The sequence below is a fragment of the Coturnix japonica genome, chromosome 1, assembly GCF_054131305.1.
Source record: "Coturnix japonica strain WE chromosome 1, WE-NBRP24, whole genome shotgun sequence".
NCBI classification, from domain to species: domain Eukaryota; kingdom Metazoa; phylum Chordata; class Aves; order Galliformes; family Phasianidae; genus Coturnix; species Coturnix japonica.
The window spans coordinates 122,264,894-122,285,276 of NC_140663.1; the positions used below are offsets into that span (position 1 = coordinate 122,264,894).

The window sequence follows — 20,383 nt, forward strand, 5'->3', positions numbered from 1 at the left end:
GTCTCTCTCTTAGGTTTCTCTCTGTGGGTTCCTCAGTCTGTAGCATTTCTGCAAGCTCTCAGGCTTCTAGCAGACACTTTCTGTCCGTGTTTCTTATAATAGCCATCTAACCTTCCTCACAGATCGCTCAGTGGCTTAAGAGTAAAAGTCTGGCTATTGTAAAAGAAAATGTGTTTGTAGCGCAACCGGGTAATTATCTCCTAGAGTGTGGCCTTATCTGTCCCCTGTTCTCAAAGGATGCAATGATACCATCGTGCTGGCATTTCCTCAGGAAAGCTGGTGACTCCCCACTCCCTGTTGCCACCTTGGCCCTGCTGGCAGCATCGGCCCCACTGCCAAGAAGGGAGTGTGAAATGGCACTTCTTCCCCATGGGGAATGAGACAAGTCAGGATTCACTGCCTTATTCCTGAACAGGCTTTATGGAAGAGGCCAACATTTTGGACCACAGGCCTCAGGCATAGGGCACGTGGCACCATCCTGTATTGTCATTTCTTTCCTGTAGGTCATTCTAAGGCAGTTGTGCCTTGTTCTTTCCTTTTCCCAGGTAAGATGGGTCAGCTGCAAACCCCAGTTATGAAAATACACATGATTTCCAGCTGATAAAATGTTACCGCTGTTGCTTTCCTCTCTGGGGGACGCCTTGATACTTTTTATTTTATATCTGCTTTTGTTAATTACTGCAGCTGGTAAAATCAAACACATCCTTTGCGAGCGATCCTATACGTTTTGAGATTAACTTATGGCAGACGAGACCCTTGTTTCCTTACACATTAACAAGGGTGACTCTCTCTTCCCATAAGCAGCACCAACCTTTTTATTTCCTCAGCTTTAGAATAAAGGATGAAGTCAAGCTAGGAGGAAAAAGGCCTGTGTTGATCTGGTTAGGGTGAAAGAGCCTGCTTTCAGAGAGGCATGTTTTCAGAAGGCTTAAGTTACTCTTACATTGTCCTCAAAAGCAAGGATTTGTTTTCATAGCTGAGAGCAAAACAAATGGATTTCTTTAAATGACATTATTTTTAGTAAAAATGTGGGGAGTAGAGGAGCAATAAAATTGTCTGCAGCTGAGATAACATTTTATTTTATTTACTCTTCTGATTTTTTTTTTTTATTATTATTTTTTTCTTTGCTAGTTCTTAGCTAGCACGAGGCGTTGCCATTGCCTGAGTGCAGTGAAGGGGTGAGGTGCTAATTGCAGTCCTCCAAGAAAAGGACAACAGCTGGAGTAACTTCACTTTGTTGTTAATCTCCTGGTATTTATTAGCAGCCAGTGAATTAAACTGGTTGCTTGTCTTGGTGACATGGATCTGGTCCTCCTTACCGAGGTAGGAGGTTGGCCATCCATCCATCCATCCATCCTTGAAGACCATTAAGTGCAGTGACGGAAGCAAAAGTCACGGAAGCAAGGCTTTGCCTCAACCCTTCCAATTTACTTCTCCGTTCCTTGGTATTTTACTGAATACCCTCTGAAAAGTGTCTGGAGAAAGGCAGATATTTTTATTCCCTGGGCAGGGTTGATCACAGCTCCAGTCACATAGCACAGCAGTAGTTAATTGCAAAGCTGTGCTGAAAGTGATGTCCTTGGCAGCAGTAAGTTTTTCATGTTGAACTTGTTGGCATGGAAGTGGCTTTTAGCAACCCCGTACTCATGATCCTACTTCCTTAATTTATAAATATTAAATTAGAAGAATTAAATGTCTTCTGATTTCAGTCTTTAAGCTAATGAAAGTGAAGTAAATCATGGTTATGATGAACTGCTATGTAAACTTGCTGCCGTAAAACACCCTGCCAAGTAGGATGCTATAACAAAATAAATCCTATAAGCCCAAAGCTTAATTATTGATTTGATTTAGGCATATATACAAGGGCTAAGAAAATACTATAAATTCGCCTTCCCAGTGTAAGTTGTAATTCAAGTTGTAAAACAGTTTCTGTTATGAGCCTCGCACTGGAGACCCTCAAACTAATTGATTTTTTTTCCCCCCTGTTTTGGCCAAAGGTTTGCATCTGGCACATTTTCCCATAAGACTGCTTGGAGTGCTTGTGCTAAGTGATTTTGGTAGGGCCTTTGAAATCAAGAGGGTGATGGGAGGAATTAGTTCCCCTTGTCTGATTAAATTCTGTCCTTTATTTCACAGTGGGCTAGAGAAAACATTTTAAACTACGGGCAGATTTTAACTTTGAGTTGTGGAAATTTTCACGTATTCCGAGCAGTCCATCAGTTTAAGGAATGAGAAACTGCCTCCACCAAAATCTCACAGTACTTTTTAAAATCCAGGGGTGTAAATAGTAGCACAGACCCACCGTGGGTTGGTACAGTGGTGGTCTGAATGAAATCCTATGCATGGGGAGATACATAGTCAAACTTTGACAGTAGTCAAAGTGTTGGGCGCTCAAAACTGAGCCCTAAAAGGTGGGGAGGAAGACATAAAGCTGGATGAGAGCTGGATTGTTTCTATCTATGCTTCTAGGAAAGGTTTTTTAAATGCCGTGTCCTGTTTTTGAATGCCATAGCTGAGTTTTGCCTTCGCTTCAGAAAAGTTTTGACTGAACCTTTGCAGCTGCCTGAGGTTTTCCTTTCCAGCTTAAGGAGTGATTGGCAACTCAGAGGTGTTGAGCATTAGAATGTAGCCAGGATGAAAGAGCTGAGTTTACTGCAACAGTTGCTCAGTTGTTTCCAGACTGGCATTTCTGCACAAATCAGGGCAGGATTTAGCTCTGTTAGCTGGGGTGCGCATACTCTTCTGAATCAGGAGCGTAAGCTGGTCTAAGTGCTTTGTGTGTGGGGGCGGTTGAACGGTATCTGATACAATGATGCTTTGGTTGTGATTTGAGGCTCCAAGTGGTACTGCAGCATAAATAAGAAATAAATTGTCACTGAGCTGCACTCCCACGCTGAGCCTCTGTAAATCCATTCCCAACGGGTTGTTGTTCTGACTCTAATTAGCCTTTGGTGCAAGCATCCCGCAGGAATCAGGCCATGCCAGTGGCCCATGGAGAGGCTGCAGCTGTGTCTCCACAGGTTTTCCTTGCAGCCTTAGCTCCTCGATTGTTTCATGCTCCCAGAGCATGAGTTCCCATTGCATTCAGTCCCTCTACGCTTCTGTGTGCATTATTGTGCTCCTGCCCCAGCCAGTGACACAACATGTACACTTGGTGATACAGAAACACAGCCTGGCATTCCCCTAATAACTCGGACCTTGAAAATAACCTGCAGAACATCTGCATGCAGGGATGCGTTTACTTGTGCTTTAGACTGTCCCTAGCAGCTGCAAAGTGCCTCCCATCTGTGCCTCTCCCTTAGATGACTTAATTTCATTTCTGGCATTCTGCAGCCGTCTATCTGTAGATCTGGTAGCCTAACAGTTCCGCCTAGATAGCCAGGGTAAGCTCTCTCTCAACTTCTGCTCCTTTTCCTAGTGTTTTTTTTCTTCTTTTTTTTCAGCCTCTGAATCCACTTTGATCCTTCAACTAAGAAGAATGAACTGTGTCAAGCTGAAAGTTGTGTGTTGTTCTGCTTAAAACAACAAAAAGACAAACACAAAGCAGTACCTCTGTGCCTTTTTTTGTTCATCTGTTTGTTTTAAAGCAGTTTCATTTTTCCAGAAGAGAAAGTTCAGGGAAGACCTCATTTGGGCCTTTCAGTACTTGGAGGAGCTTACACGCAGGAGAGAGACCGACTTTTTACATGAGAAGATAGTGATAGGACAAGGGCAAAATGGATTTAAGCTAAAAAGGAGGAGATTTAGGTTGGATGTTGGGAGGAAATCTTTACTGAGAGGGCAGTGAGGTGCTGGCACAGCTGCCCAGAGAAGCTGTGGTGCCCCATCCTTGGAGGCACTCAAGAGCAGGTTGGATGGGGCCTGGGGCAGAAGGTTTGGAACTGAATGATCTTTCAGGTGTCTTCCAACCTAAGCCATTCTATGATTCTGCTTTTGCCATGAGTTTTTCCCTTGCTTTGTTGTAGCCGTTGATGTTTAGACATATTCATATCAAGCAGATAACCTGCAGGTTCTACAACAGCTATATAAAAATACCACACGTGTAACTTCTGTGTTCTCTTCCACATCTTGCTGCAACCTCGGAAAGGTCTTCTTTCAAAAGGCAGGAGACACAGCTATTGAAGGTAAATAAGTTAAATCAAGCTGTTGGTATCAGGACCAGCCTCGGGAGGAGCATGGAGAGGATCTGCACTGGGACTTGGCCTGCTTCTGCTCTGTGAGGTCAGGGACGTGCTTATTCTGGCTGGTGCTGTGGTGACCCCAGCTGCTCTGCTGAATGACTAATCACACAGATAGTTAAGTGCCCCCGCATCCAAGTTGTTAGTTGTCCTTGCCCAACAAAGAGAAGAATAACAGAATTTCAGCCCACTGTGCTGCTCCCTACTGTGCTATAGTGCTGCCTTGCAGAGAGTTTTATTTGAAGCTTGGCGTAGGGAGAAGATAATTGGAACGTTGCTCTTTTTATAATGTTCTGTTAAATTCATGTTGCACTTATGCACTTCCCTTTAACTGATACTTGTTATATGTAATCTTGTAAGCTGCCCTGCCAAGGGCGTGATTATCCTGAATTGGGCCCTAGTAATATTTTAATGAATCAGAGGCCCACAAAGCACCGAGCAGAGGGTAAGTTGAAGGCCTAATTAATGGCGCGCCGAATGTCTGCCGCTGCTTGAGGAGGCAGGGAGGACGGCTGCAAGGCCTCAGCGGATGGTGACAAGTGTTGAATGTGCTGCTCTGCCTTTAAATAGGTGCAACTCTTGCAGCTGAACAGCTGAAGAGGACTAGGAAAGCTGGCCACGGAAGGGTCACAGAGTGGTCATCCAGGCCGATGTGCTCAGCAGGGCTTGGTGATGATGTTGGTTCAGTCCTGCCTGAGGGATTTGGGAATCCTTCACTTCAGAGGAGATCCTTGGATCTCTGCAGTGATCGTCCTTCTGGGGGAAGTTCTAAACCTGTGGCAGGTTGTGGGGTGCAGGAATGGATCTTAAGCTTAGGAGCTGTGCCACACGGCTCTGGGCTGCTGCTCCTTTCTGGAACCTTCCTTCTTGGGTTTGCACGATTCTCAAATGATTTGGCATAGAGTGAGCCATCAGTGGAGGAGTGTGGGAGGAGTTGGCCCATGTTAAAGGCAGTCTTTTCTCGCCACCTCTGAAACACAGAGCCTTGGGAGGAGTTCATGATTCTTTAAATTTGGAAACGAGAACACCTTAGGTTTGGAAGTACACCAGCAGCTCCAGCTCTGAATGGAGCAAGGTGCAGAAGTGACAGCGCTGAAGCAGCTGAGTTCTGTCCTGAAGGACAAAATACTGCTGCAGAGAGGGAATTCACAAAATTACTGTATTTTGCTTTGCTTTCAGGCTTGCAGATAAAGATCTGCGTTTCCTCTGCATCAGCAAATCTCGGATTTACAGTCTCTTGAAGACTTCCAAATGATGCTCTTGATGTTTATTCAACAGATCTTTCTTTAATAAAATGCCTACTTGCTCTAGAGACTGTCTTAACCTGCTCTTTCGCTTTTGCTGTAACGAAGGGCACGGGGAGTATTAACAGTAATTCCTCCTCTAAATCCTTTCTGCTTTTCCAAATTTAACATGGAAATCACTTAATATCTGGAAGCTGAAAACTGTAATGCATATGTTCCTCCTGGGTGGGAGAGAGCTGTTGAGATCAGGCTACCTGGCAGTGGTACTTCATGGGTGATAGGATGGAACCTGGCACTTGGTGGTGTCTTGCTCGTGTCGTCTCTGCTCCTCTCAGCCAAGTGTGGCTTTCAAGGAGGAGCTTGCTTGCATGAGGCTGTGGAAACGTACCATGAAGCTGCTTGGGATGTCTTCACTAAATGGTGGACTTCCTTACTGCTGCCTTTCAAGGGGATGGAAGTGCTGGAGTCACAAGGAATTGCTTTGATTGGGCAAATGCACTGGTTTTTCTTCTAATGCATTCTACCAGCACCACAAGGACACAGATTTGTAATAAATCTTGTTTTCTTTCTGCCCTGGGATGTCCCACCAGCCATCAGTCACCCATATTTAGGCCATGTGAACTGAGCTACAGGATGCTGGCAGTCCGGTCTCAGTTGCTCGCTGGAGGAAAGGGAAGTCTGACTCTATTTCCTTGCTTTTCCCTGAGCACGCGTGATCCTGTTACTTTGCTTCTGTTGTGTTGGCTACTCTTGTGCCCATCTTGCAAAGCACTGTATGTGCCTGGTGCTTCTGCTGGAAATGTTGGCTGATGTTTCTTGGTCTCAAATGGTTGTTCAGTACAAGGAACAGCAAATACTTGTGTTAGACACCGGTCCTAGTAATATTTAGTTGTTCCTTAATATGTGATCTATCTGTAGCAGTTTTTACCCAGGAATATAAAAGCTTTTTTTTTTTTTTTTTAATTTTTTAAAATTTTTTTTTAATAAACCATAATTAATTATGCTTGACAAAACAACTGTGAAGTCGGTTAGTATTTTTATAGATAAAGAGCATAGGAAATTGATTTACTTGTTTAGAATTGCCTGGGAATTTAGTGGCTGCAGAGGAAATGTGTCATCTGCTTTCAGACCTTTCTTTGCGTGCATTTTCCCACCTCCCAGTGTTCTGAGGTGACAGCCGTCTCAGATCAGTGTGTGTCCTTTGTGTGTCTCAGCTTCCCCAGGATAGCAATTTTCCTGTGAGCTTTTCTTCCTTGGATGGTTTTAAAGCTTCTGATAATTTTGAAGTGAAAACTTGTTCTTTCCTCATCTTTGGGATCCCCTCTCTCTTTTTCTTTGGCTGCCCCTTCCACCTTCCCGGAATGGATGGCACTTCTCTGCATCATGGTATATTCACTACATGTATTTCTTTGTCTGCGTCAGGAGTTTCATGTTCAGAAGGAAGCTCTGGTTACATTCCTTCTAGGTTTTTGGTTGATTGTCACTACTGGGTGATCCAGATGGCAGCAGGCCTGTGCATGTCACACACAATCCAGTATCAGGTAATCGTGATTAAAGAAAGAAAGGCTTTGCTCATCATTTGCAAGGTGATTCCAGCTGGGGGAAATGAAACCCTACCTATACTTGAAGTTATTAGTTCTCTCCAGTTAGGATCCTGCTTTCTGAGAAGAGCCAGAGGTGTTGTCAGTGTGAGTGCTTAAGGTCTGATGAGGAGGAAGAGATGAAAGATAAGGCTGTACTTGTTCCTACATGTCATCTTTCCAGCTCTGCTACCATTGACCCATCCACCATTCAGATACTTTCGTTTGTTTGCAGTCTTTACTCCCTATGCTCTTGAGCTCTTCCAAAACCATAGTGCAGCTTGTTCCCCTGGAAAAGCTGTTCTGGGTGGGACATGTGGACCTCCATCCTGGTTCCTTGCTGGGGATCACCCATCCTCTGCCGTCTACAAAGGGACATCCTGGGGAAATGCAGCCTAAAGGCTTCCTTTTGAAAGTTAATTTCCTCGAAAAGAAATCAGACTTGATTTAAGCACTTGCTAATTTTGTTAGAACAGAGTGTTAGCATTTGCCAGTAATTTGCATTTGGTTGTTTTCTATGTCCCAACCCTTTGCTTGCCAACTTAGGAACCCTTCTTTTGTGCTTCCTGTGTGAACTTGGGAGTTCGAGTTGATCAGTTTTAATCGTTCTGGTTCATGTTGGATGGTTTTACCTCTGATTCCCTTTGCCTTCATCCTTTCTTGGATGAGTTCAGAATTTGTGGCAGAAATGGGAGCAGGAAGCCCCTGTAGCTTTCCACCTGTGGGAAGTAGGAGTTTTTTCCTGCATTCTTTCAGTACCGGGCATCTTTTATGCTTCCAGTTTTGAATTCTCTTGTTTATTTGAACTCAAGCCCAGCGCAATATCAAATTAAGGTTTTCTGAGTGGAAATTCATTGGAGGCTTTGGGTTTGTTTTTGTTTGTTTTCTTTCCAGGCATCTCTATTTGAGATACGCTGTAGCCATATGAGGAGTAAAAGTAGCACAAGAATCCTCTTATTTTTTCTCATTTTTGACTAAAGCATCCTCCTGGTCTAGAGTGAGTCCTTTGGGATAGGTCTCATGTGCCTATTGGTTCATGGCTGTCCTCTGTCAGGCTGTGTGGCTGCAGAGAGCAGGTGCTTTCCTTTGGGAGGAGCTGATTGTTAGAGCTTGTCATAGGAAGAGTCAAGCAGAGGTGAGTGCTGATGGAGAAAACAAGAACTTTTAGGATGTTTTTCTCTTTTTGTGGATGTGGAGCAGCATCTCTGCACAGCTTTGTCAGAGCTGGGATTGCTGGGATCACACAGGGCTATGCCTTGATGTTTCTGCCCCTCTCCTTCCCTTGGTACTAGATGGGTTCTGGACACGGGTAGCATCCCTATATGGCTGAGCACCCTGGGCTAGCAGCAGGAATATGCCTCTGGCTTTTCTCAGGACATCAGTCATCTTGGGTTGGTGATGCAGAAGTGTCTGGTGCCCAAGTTTAGAAAGCATAATTGCTGTAGTCCAATCAGGAAAAAATAGGCCCATCCCATATGTGTCATCCCTGAATTCAATGGTATGTTTGGGGGGACTGCACCTCACATGGCAGTAATACACGTGTACGCACTTGCATGTGTCTGCAAACACAGCCCGTGTTTGACAGCACGTTGTGCAGAATCTCACCTAGCGTGTGCTTCTCCTGGCAGCTCCATGGTTCAATGAAACTGCTTTAAGTGTTAAGTATTACTTTTGTTTGTGTTTTGAAAGACAAGCCCACAGATTTGTTAGGAATTCTACTTCGATGGCAGTTGCAATAGCTGAGCATTGTGTAATTGAGCAATCAATTCCAGCATGCTATATTGATGTTTTGAGTGCAGACACATGATTATAATAAACTGTGATGCTCTTTCAGTTATTAGACAAGTGGCTGTGAATTTTAAAGGCAAACTTTAAAAGCATTAGAACTTTAAAGAAATCCAATTTTATGTCAGTTTTTAAAGTAATTTCTTTCTCTTCAGAGTGCTACAATTTGAGAACTCCCCCCCAGAACCTCAGAAATCCAGTCCTGCTGGTGCTGCAGCTCTCAGCTACAGCATTCAGATGGATGGAAAGGGTTTAGGTTTGCTTCCCTGACATGGGGAGAAGGGAGGAGAAGCTGTAGGGTAGCATCGCAGCTGATTTAATTTTGTTTTCTGTGTGTGGCACTTAATTGAAAGATTGCTTAATTCTTGGAACTGCTGTTCTGCACCACCGTACCACATGATGTATTTAGGTCATGGCTGGAGCTTTTGGTCAGACTTACCTGATTGTTTAACATGACTGTTTTCCAGATTCAAATGGTGATTTGTGTAAATGGTAGGTAGCTTTTATGGCAGCAAACCACAGGCGTTCCTCTCTCAGTAAGCTTGCATACTTCCTGGGATGGTGTGATAGCACAAATACCTTAAAGCAAGTGAATGGCTCCTGCTCTTTTTCTTTTCTTTAATTATTATATTTTAAATTTCCACTTCCCCTTCCCACTCCTTTTTTGTGAGGTTGGAAGTAGTGGTAAGTAATGGTAAGAGATTTTGTGGCTAAATCAGTGGCACTTAGGACATCTGTGTTCACAGAAGTAGAAACTCTTGAGGCTACGTTCTGAGTGTAATTAACCATTTCTTTTCTTTAACCAATGAGTCCCAAACCAGAAGTTGTTCTCTTCTGGAGACTTCTTGGTTGTTCCTATTCTGCGTGCATCTCCAAGCTGAGCTGGCAAAGGTCATTTTGCAAAGACCCAAGTGACAGGAGATGATCATGTGAGGCTCACAGATATCCTGAGAGTCAGATGTGGCTGGGCGCATCCCTTGCGTCATCAGCCTTGCCTGCTCTTGGAAACACCAGGGTATGGGCAGATACGTGAGAACTTTCACAATTACTTCTTTGGAAAACACCCAGCTGAGTATGGAAACTTTGGGTGTGTAGGGGACTCCTGAGACAGTCTGGAGCAATTTGATTGTTGTTGTGGGACTGGGACTACATTCTGAAATGGTTTGGGGCTCCTGTTTTCCTTACCTGTAATTACTTGAGATGAACTAGTCGATCAGTTTGCTGTGGTTTTCGGGAGGGTCGCCCATTGCTTGCTTCTTTACATTGTGCATCCAGGGCTTCACAAATGGCAATGCCAGGATGGGCTGCTCCACTGTAATAGATCACAGCTGACTACAAAACATATTGATTGGCCTCCACGGTTGAATTTTGGTACTGTTTTTTTGCAGTTTGGGGCAATGCTGTGTCATCTTATTTGTTCCAGTTTGCTAAATGGTTTGCAACCAAAACTTTGGCCTTTCTGACTAACAATTTTTGTATTACATCTAATGGCAGTTCTGCTCCAGATTAGCAACTTGCGGTCTGCAGGAACAGATGGTTTTGGGTCATGAGATGAATACCACTTTTGTGCAGTGTCATGAGAAAAGATTTTGTTTTTCCCCAAGTGCAATTGTTATTAGGCTAAAAAAGTCTGCCTACAGCTACAGAAGGTGACTACGTTTGTGGCTATAATCTCACATATTTTTTGCACTGAGGAAAGACTTTTGCTTAATCTGCATTATATTTGCAGCACAAGTGCGCTGTGAGGGGTGGTCGGGGTGTGCCTGTTTTATGTCCTTCAGAGGAATTTCTTTCCCTTTTTGTTTGCCACAGCTTGGTCTGCTAAGGCCCATGCAGTGTTATTTCAGAGCACTGAACATGTTTTGACTAGTTTTTTTTTTTTGCGAGGCACTTGGTGCGTTCTTGAGCACTTGGTAAAAAGTAATAATTGGAGAATGCGCAGGCTCCATTTACTTAATGAATACTGTTCTCATCTGTGGATTAACCTGTAAGCCGAATATGTTGCATAATGGCTTTTCTGTTGAGTGGCCCTTTCAAATAATAAACACAACGGCCACAGGCTTTGGGAACGCAACTTAAAAACTACTCAGGTAGCAACCAAGAGGAAATTGTGTTCCTGTCGATCCGCTCTCCCTCCTTCACTAGATAAATAAATAATAGGAACAGAGTCTTTCTGAGGTTGGGGTTTTATTGTTTCCAAGTCTGGTATAGGAAGGATTGTTAGTATAGGCTGGAGTTTCTGAGTCAGGCTCTAGTGCTGACAAAGCAGAAATAGTTTGAGGCCTGAGAATACTGTGCGAGTATCAGAAAATAGTTCATGTGGACAGAAAGCTGTTTACAGATCGCTCTGGCTACCCGCCAGCTTCTCAAGGACAAGGTGTTTTTTTTTGCTTTAGAATCCCAGATGTACTTGGCAGGATATCAGAAAATTAATAAGAAAGAATAATTCTGGAAAGAGCCTTACGACATAAGTCGTTGTTTAATTAAAATACCTGTGACTTTAGGCTAAATATATGTTTTGCATCTTGCAAACAAGTAGTGGAAATATTTCTTCATTTGCTCGTGCATAAGGGTCACAGTATAAAGCACAGTCTGAGTCTGTATGGCTTCTACACTGGCTGGTGTGGTGCTTTACAAGAAAGCCTCCTTTTGTGCTTCCCCAGCTATCTTGTGCCCTGGAAACTGCGCTTCAGCTCCAGCATTTGATGCTTGGTGAATTATGTCTCCCTGCTCCATTAAGACTAGGAGATGTGACTAACAGGAAGCGGCACTGATTAGGTTTGTAACGACTGGTTAAAAACGAAGGAGATACCAGCTCGAGTCTGCTTCCAATATGAAATGCAGAAAGTCCTAACATAGTTTCCAGCCCTTCTTTATTGTGCCTTGTGGGGCAGCGGTGGAGTATTGACACTTGGACTGGAATTTCATTATACATATGTATTTTATATATTTAAGAGTTGATTAGCTTTTCCCCTTTAACACTAATGTTCTGGAATTTTTTAAATGTTGTGGATGTGACTTTTATTTTTTTTAAACTTCAGCTGTGTTGAAACAAACCTTGTTACAGAGTCTTAACTTGCCTGCTCTGTTTGGCTGTACTGTTCCACTGGGTGGTATAAATGAAAGTAGTTCTCCTTTCCCTTGCCCCTCTTTAATGTTAAGCTGGAAAATTACACGTTCAAATCCTATCTATAAAGAGTGTGTGTAGCATTTTACGTAGGGCAGAGGCCTCTTGGTGGGGTTACTGGGTACAGGGATATAGTGGGCACCTCCTTGTTGAGCAGGCTGAACAAGCAATAGCAAATCCATAGCATAAATAGAAATCAACAGATTTCTGGTGCTACTTGGGAGCGCTGTCTGGGAGGCTGTCACCTCCCGCAGCACCGCCTGAGGGGCTCCCTCAGCAGCTTCTCCATCATGGTGCACTGGGTGAATCAGGCCTGGGCCTGTCGGGCTCGGCACGGGGCCTCAGTCACAAGGTGTAAATTGCTCCCTTCGGTCAGAAAGCTCATATTTGCCCATCCAGCAGCGGCGAGTTAAATGTCGATATGAATTCATTTTAAAAACAAACAAAGAGAAGAGGCCTCGGGCTCTTTCTTCTCATTCAGGCTTATTCTGCTGTCTCTCTGGAGAAGCGATTGGGAGGCTCTGCCTTCTGTCTGCCCCATCTCTCAGCTGTGAAGGTGTCCACCTTGTTCTGAAGCTCCCCTTGCCCACACGGAGACCCTGGTGGGTCCCTTAGGATAGAAGCATCTTGTGTCTGTGTGGGAGGTATTCCCCTGCTCTGTATTTTCATTCTTTAATTTGTTTTAGAGGGTTTTTAGGGTTTTTGTTGTTGTTGTTTGTTTCATTGGTGTCTTTTGATACTGACCCAACTTAAGTTACTGAGATAGGTTTTAAAATAAGGAATAGTAAGGTTAGAGGCAGAGAAGCAAACATATGGCAGTTCTTTTTTCTGAGAGGATGGAGGGATGCAGGAGAAAAGGAGAGGTAGCTTGTTTGGTGAAGGTCACTGAATCCAGGTATAACCTGGTGGTAGCTGTGAGAGGAAGGAATGTAAGACTGTTCTTCAAGAGGGTGTTTTCCAGGTTGTGTCCTCAAGCGAGCAAACTCAAGTGTTATTCACCTATTGCCTGGTCAGCTAGTAGGTGTCTCAGTGGCCAAGAACTAAAACAAGCATAAATGTCAGCCTTGGGCATATTACAGAGTATTTCTTGCTGGGTCCTGGGATGCATTGTGACTCTGATCTCTGCCTCTGACCTGCTGCGATCCTGGGAAAGTCGGAGGATGGCTTTCTGCCATGGTTTTCCCACCATCCGTTTTCTTCTTTTCTTTCCTTTTTGCCTATTTAGGCAATGAGCTGTTGGGAGAAGGAAGTGCCTGTGGTAATGTACATCCAGCAGCTTTGGGGGTGGGATAGCTGCCACAAAACTAGTAATTGAAGTAAAAAGTGTATAGGGCTCTCTTCTTTGTGTGTGTGTGTATGTTGCATTTTCCCCCTCTGTTCCTGGAAGTACAGAACTGATAGCAACTGTGTCTTTCATACTTCGTAGAATGCAGTACTATGCACGAGTAAATGGTCATTATTATTTCTTCAACAGACTGCTAGGGAGCCTGTGGATATATCTAAGGAGGGATAGAGGGGGTGGTGTGTTCTATTTTGATTTCCAGGCATTTGATGTCGAGTGCTAGACGGAGGGAAAACACAGAACCTTGTCCTGTCTTTTGTCTTAAACAGTAGGAGTCTTTAATAGCTTCTGGTTGGTTTGGGCTTAATAGTCATCTTAACAGGAAAAAGGAACATTGATTTTGGCCTTTTTTTAACGCTTGTACTAATTTCTGTAGTGACGTGCCAGGCCTCTGTACTGAGGTTGTTTGCTGATTTTAATTGCAGAAGGAGCTTCTATGCCAGACAAACTTTATCTCTTTTTCACAGATTTATCTCCATAGCTGGAGCCTGTCATTATTTAGGTTGCAAAAGGCTTTATCAGAACAGCATTAGTTTGGCTACCAATGCAATGAGGTAGACTTCTTGCTTAATGATGTTTCATTTTTATTTATTTATTTTAAGTGAGGAGTTTGCTTTTACTTTGTTTTGGCTTTTTTTACTCCCATTAAAATGCACACTCTGTGTTCTCTGCAAGCACCGCTCTCGCTGCTTCTCACAGGGTAGATCTGGTTGTTTTTTGGGAGTGGGAAGAAATGCCTGACAGAGCCTGGGTGTTCACAGCACGGAACTGGTTGCTGTGAAACTGCCTATGCTGGCGAGTGACAAAAAGAGCTGGTTGTAAACATGTGTTGGAACAACATGGTATCATTTACTGCACCAGGGTGTGCAACCTAATAGCAAAGCATTGCTCCATGGCCTATTGCCTCAGGCTGGTAGGAGCTTAGAGTCAACCAAGTGAGAAACAAATTGAAAAGTTAATTTTGGCGTGGGGGCATTGTACTGAGAGGTGGTGGAGCAGTATGTTTTTACTTGCTAACATATCTAAATCTGGCCTGCTGTTTATGCATACATCACAGCAACTGAAATGTGAATTAGTAAGGTTTTTTTCATAGAGCTTGCTTGTCTCTTTGTCAGCATAGAATAATGAGAGGCTGGAAGGGTTTTCCAAAGACCTAGTGCTGTGTAGTGCACAGGATCATATCCAAGTTTGCTAGTTATGAGTTACGCATGCTGTCTTCCTTCCTGAATTTGTCATGTTGCTCCATATTCTTCTTTCATGCCATTCAGTTGGGGAGCAGATTTCCAGGAACAGTCCCCCAAAAGGCACATTGATACTCAGGCAAGAGATTGTGTTAATTGGAGAATTACATTACTGTGGAATATGCGTCTTGGTTAACTAGAGGGGAGAGAGAGTAAATGAGTTGATAGCATTTCCTTTGCATTTCATTTGCATAGTTCTTTGATAACATTAAGGCATCTGAGAGGGAAAAAAAAAACACCCATAGCAGCGTATTATACTACTTCCCTTTGAATCTTTCACAAACAATACAGTAATAATGCGTGGAGGCAAGAAGTGGGTGTATGAACTGACTTGGAGAGTGTGGGTAGGCTTGGAATTTATAATGTTCTGCAGATCTTGGCAGTTGACCAAGGATTCCCCTTGTCCCCTCTGCTTTTCAACACGCAGAAAGCCCACTGAGATGAGAAATAAACAGCACATTGCTATCAAATGTGGCTGGGAACATGCATGGATCCAGTCTAACATCCAGTTAAGTGTTGCACTGCTGATGAGAAGAGCTGGATTTCAAAATCTTTTGTGTGTAAATGAAAATCCTGTCAACCCCATGAGAAGATGCAGAACAAGGTTTGGGGTCAGCAAACTCAGCTCCATTGACTTGCTCATCCCAGTTCTGTGTTTGCCCAACAGATCATTTATAAATAGAAGGGAGCAGTAGTTGTAAAAATATCTTGACATTCCTTCCTTGGGAGGATAAGTAAGTGCTTTATTATGAATAGATGGTCAAGGAAAGAGGGAAGGGACTGAGAGGAGGGTGTGCTTAAAAAACAAAACAAAAACAATAAAAAAAACACATACACACAAAAACAACCAGCAAGGAGTTTGGAAATTCTGGCTATTAAACTTTCTAAGATGGCCTGAATGAAGGAGATACATCAGTGTGCTCCTAGCGGTAAGGGTGGTGGCTGGCTCAGCTGGCAGTGCCAACATAGAATGGCTTGGATTGGAAGAGACCTCAAAGATCATCCCCTCTGTCATGCGCAGGGCTGCCAACCATGTCTTCCATCATCCCTATGGAGGGGTATGTGGATTTAGGCTGCTTTAGGGCCAGGGTTGCACAGCACAAAATGGCGTCCTGCTGTTGGATCGGCTGGCTGTGTCACTGAGATGATGCGTGGCTGGGCCTTCGTGCCTCCCACCTCTGTGAGGTGCTTGAGGAGATGGCTTTGAGTAAGTTCTAACCCCTGGAGATCGAGTCCTGAGGGTGTCTCCTCTTTGGTGTACTCAGCCAATTAGCAATTCATTTATTGTTTTTGTTATTAACATAGACAAGAGTTTTCCAAAGCGAAAGCCAGCTCTGAATGTCAGAATACCAGTTTCCAGACCAAGCTTACTTAGCCATTTTATCTTGCAAGCAAAATTATACCAGCATGCAAATAGTTTTGACAAGTCTGTTCTTGAGCAGAGCTGTTAAGCGGATAAACAAACAAACAAAAGCTCTACTCCTGCTTATACGTTTTGCCTGTGATGCTTTTTTCCCCCCCTCTCTCTTTACAAATGTTTTTAATAGAAAGAATATGACTTGAAAATGTCCTTTTACTTCTCAAATATAAATCAATTTGTCATGCTACCCCCCCGCCCCCCAGTTTATGTTGTGGATGCTTAGTGTATGAACGCTCCATACGTTGTGAAAAGGGTATATGGAGTAATTTTTAACGATGCTTTGAAATGACCAGGCTTTAAATTTGGCCTGGGATACTGAGAAGCCCACGTTTCCCACAGTCTGCAATTCCCCGGCTTTCCAGTCCCTCAGGAGGCCATGGGGAGGCTTTTCCCCTCCCTGCTGCAGAGGCAGTGAAGTGAAGCACGAGTGATGGCCATGCTCTAGGTTCACTCTCAAGGAGGAGTGGAGGCACTGGTGGGATGTTAGGAAGCTGGGAGAGGGATGGTGGGGTTGGGGCACGGCCCATCAGAGTGGAATGTTGTCTGCAGAAAGCTGGGAAGCTGAGCCTTGGGAGGTTTCAGGCTCCTGTCTGGAAATGGTAAGCCCAGCAGTAATTCATAGGTTTAAAATGACAAATAAAGCAAACTTTTTTTTCTTTTCCCTCATAAAATAAACGACACCCTGAGGATTTCTTGCTCCTTCCTTCTTGTGTGCCACTCTTGCAGTCTGGCAAACCATGTTTCACTGTTTTTCTTTTAAAGTTTCCTTTTCCTTAGTCCTTCTCAGAGATGTCCTTGTTCCACTCTTAGCTTTAGCGTGTTCTTTTTGTACCTCAAACTGTGCTTGCCTGTATCCTTGGACCTTTTATTTCTCTGCACAGAGTAGCAGAGAACAAGGGCAGAGCTGGGAGAGGAGGCGTCTTTCCAGCTCATTGTAAGGCATTTTCCCCCCGTCCCTTGGCAGCACGGTAAATCTCAACAAGACCACCATGGCTTTTGTCATTAGGCAGAGGTCCAGGGTGGGGTGTTGGAGTTGCAGATCCCCAAGGCTTGCTGAAAGCCTCAAGAAGTAGCAGGGTCAAAGGGAGGTCAGTCTTGGCCATTGCACATATGTTATAATCCTAATTTTGTTTCGAAATCCAGCCTAGCTTGAGAGCAAACTGTAAAAAGAAATGTGTGTAATAACAAGACTTTACAGAGCAGGCAGAATCCCGAGTACGGTAATTTATTTATAGAAAACATGTGGATTGGTTAATGAGGGGAGAGTGCAGCGCAATGCAAGTTGTAAAAGAAGCTGGAGGCTGTAAATTCTGCAGCATTTCATCTGAGTCCTTTGTCATGCAGCAGAAATACCTGGACATTACCTCTGCAGAGGGCATGGCAAAGTATGAGGGGGCTGAGATTTGTCCAGAGGGACTGGTGGTTTGCCTTGGTGTCCTTCTGGGGTGCCGATCTTAAATATGTAAAGCACTGCTGGACTGTTGAGCTGGACATCCTCAAGCAGACTCAGTGTTATGTGAAGGGCTGGAACCATTGCTAAAGGCTCGTTAGAAGAAAAAGAAGTAGAGTTAATCAATATGGCCCCAACCTCTGCAAAAAATGTACCAGGGAAAAGTGGTTTTTTGTCGCAAATCAGCTGTGCTGAGTCGCAGCTCAGCGGAGCTGGAAAGGGGCTGTTGTGCTTCTGTCTCCCTGCCACGTGGTCTGCCCTGTGCCAGCTCTGGTTCTGCTCTGCTTGCAGAGCAAGCCCATTTAATTTCCTGATCTGCATCCCTCCTCCTCCCTGCCCCGCAGTTTGCTTTTTCTGTGTTAACTTTCTGCCATTTCAGTGATCTAAATCAGCTTATCATATGATCTGATGAGTGCCAGAATGAGCTAGATGCTCATGGGAGAAATATGTGACAGGAGGAGGGAGGGAGGGAGGCAGGGGAAGGAGCTCCCCACTGCAGTAGCTGGGATCTATTAATTCAGTTCAAGCTGTACAGAGGAGCCGTACCCTTATGGTGCTGTAGCTGAAGGGAGACATCCTCTTCATCATCAAGAGACAGACAAAGAGAGCTCTTCAGGTCCAGTACATCACTTGAAGAAACCCCAGCATTTTATATCTTTAGTTTTACCTAACAGTGAAGACCAAAGCAAAGACAAACATACTTTTTTGGTCACCCAGCTTGTGTGCATTTACCCAGTAAATAAAGCAAAGCTTACAAATAAAATACGTGCTATATGGAGTTGAACATTCTGATGCGTTAATAAATGATCCGTACTGACTATGAGCTTTGCTGAAGTAGAAAGAAAAGAAGCAAACGTAATGTCTGTGCTTAATCTTAATGATCATCCTCTTAATGTGGAGATAAAGACCTAACATTTCTAAAGAACATTTTAAAAGGAATCTCCTTTAGCTAGCTAGTGTATGTGTTGCTTTTCAAGTGAAATAGTGGAAGAGTCCAGCACAGCTGGGCAAAACCCAGCAGCTGAAGATCTCCAAATGCTTTGCTCTGTGTGTGCTCAAGGGATTGGTGAAGTGCTGGTGCTGATGCTTCTCTCTCTTTTCAGGGTCGACATGTCAAAACGGGCCAGTTGGCAGCCATCAAAGTCATGGACGTTACTGAGGTGAGTAGAGAAACATTCTGCTTGGTTAGTAATGTGAGTAAAATTCGACGGCAAGAGGCGGCATACGGTTTACCTCAGGTTTATGTGGAAGGGCACGGTCCTTGCAAGTGAACATTTGCTTTCTGTTTGCAGGGCCTGACCTCTTGAGCCTGTCTACCCATTATGAGATGTCTGTGTGCTTGTGTGGAGGGGCCTCTGGCCTTTCGTAAATTGCCGTGGCTGTTCCCAGGAGCACATGTAGGAAACCTGCTTTGGCAGGGGGTTGGACTCGATGATCACTGGAGGTCCCTTCCAACTCCTACAATTCTTTGATTCTGTGTAGCACTCCCTTACCTGAAACTTCTCAGAAGTGGGGAGGAAAGGAACATTCCCCACTTCCTACTTTTTTTTTCTTTTAAATATATCATCATACATCTGCCTTACCAAAAAAAGAAGGTGAGGAGGCTGCTTGACAGTAGTTTCCTTGGTACATTTGCAGCCTAAAAAGGGCGTACATTTATTCAAAGGAAATGGGTCCAATAAAGTTCCCAGAAGCCTGAAAGCAGAAACATCTGCAGGAACGATGAGCAGATTGCTGGCAGAATTCAGCAGTGTAAAGTAGTAGTTGTAACTGACCCAAGGGGATTTACTGTGGAGCTTTAGATGAGAAAGACGGGAAATTAACCCAGCCACAGAAATAAAAAATATACATCCATGCTTGAATCCTGAGCTGTCATGTAGTTTATACTGTTCAAAAAGCAATCAGTTTAAATTAAGACTTCAAAACAGACCAGAAAAAGCATGGCTTTTCCCTGTTGATTCCAGTTGTGTTTTACCAAGTTACAGCCTCGGCAACGGCTTGAGATTTAAAATCGAATTAGATCCTTTTGTGTAGTATCCACAATGCTTGACTGACACTGCACTGTTTGAAGTTCATCCTGAAACTGAGCATCTTCATTTTCTAAACTTCTCAGCTTTGCATAGACGTTAGGGGAAAAATCAGGTTAATGTGTGCATACATTGCATTAGAGCAGGGGTCTTTGGCAAGCTGGTTGTATTAAGCAAAAAGCTCTTACAAGGGTATTGCTGCAAAATATTTTCTATTTTGATATTGTGTGTGTGGGCCCTGGCAGATCAAAATGGACAGAAGCTGCCTGGCAAGTAACTGAGGTGTGATGGGTGATCAGGCAGGACAAGGAGGAAAACAAGAAGGCAGGGATGGGTCAACTGATAGTACTTCGGTCCTATCTCTTGATCTCCCTGTGATCGATGAGCAGCGTGACTGCTGATCTCTTAACTGAAGCAGTTGTGTCTGCCAAGAGCTAGACATTCTTGCTTTGTAAGATGGCCTGATAAAAACTGATGTTCAGCTGGAAATTTTCAAAGGTTGCCTTCTCAAGAGGCAGCGCTGTTTTTCTGCAGTTAATATGTAGACAAAACAGAGAGGGATGAAGGTGCGATGACATAAAATGAATGCTCTTTGCTCAGCAAATGTTTCCATTTATGCAGCAGTGTGAAGTAGAGCAGCTTGCTGGACTGTAGCAGTGAAGGTTTCTTCTATAACACTAAGCTTGGTTGTATTGCACACTTCCCTCTGTTTTTAATAGCATATATTAATCACAAACAGTTGTGATGGAGAGGTTGCACAGCAAAAGGCAAACAATTGAATAATGCTGGGTATAGCGTGGCTGAGCTCGTGTTGCAGGAGATGGTTTATGTTTTGAAACTTGCTGCAGATTTGGGCTGGTTTTGAAAGTTGTGTATTGGCACCATCTTCTACCTCACAAGCTCATTCTTTCTTAGGGGCTGCATAGCAGTCAGAGGGAGGATTGGGAGATGTTAACCCCACACAGTGTAAAAGCGTTGCTGTTCCTACA

The 20,383-nt window shown here is 43.9% G+C and overlaps 1 protein-coding gene across 10 annotated transcripts in view; it reads left to right on the plus strand.

Annotated features, from left to right (window-relative positions):
• Positions 1-20,383, plus strand: part of MAP4K4 (mitogen-activated protein kinase kinase kinase kinase 4) — a 137,469-nt gene that overhangs the window by 37,408 nt on the left and 79,678 nt on the right. For all 10 annotated transcript variants that reach the window (XM_032441812.2, XM_085533616.1, XM_085533626.1 and 7 more), the window contains exon 3: positions 18,471-18,527. In XM_032441812.2, coding sequence (XP_032297703.2) covers positions 18,471-18,527 — 57 coding nt within the window. The remainder of the gene's footprint in view (positions 1-18,470; positions 18,528-20,383) is intronic.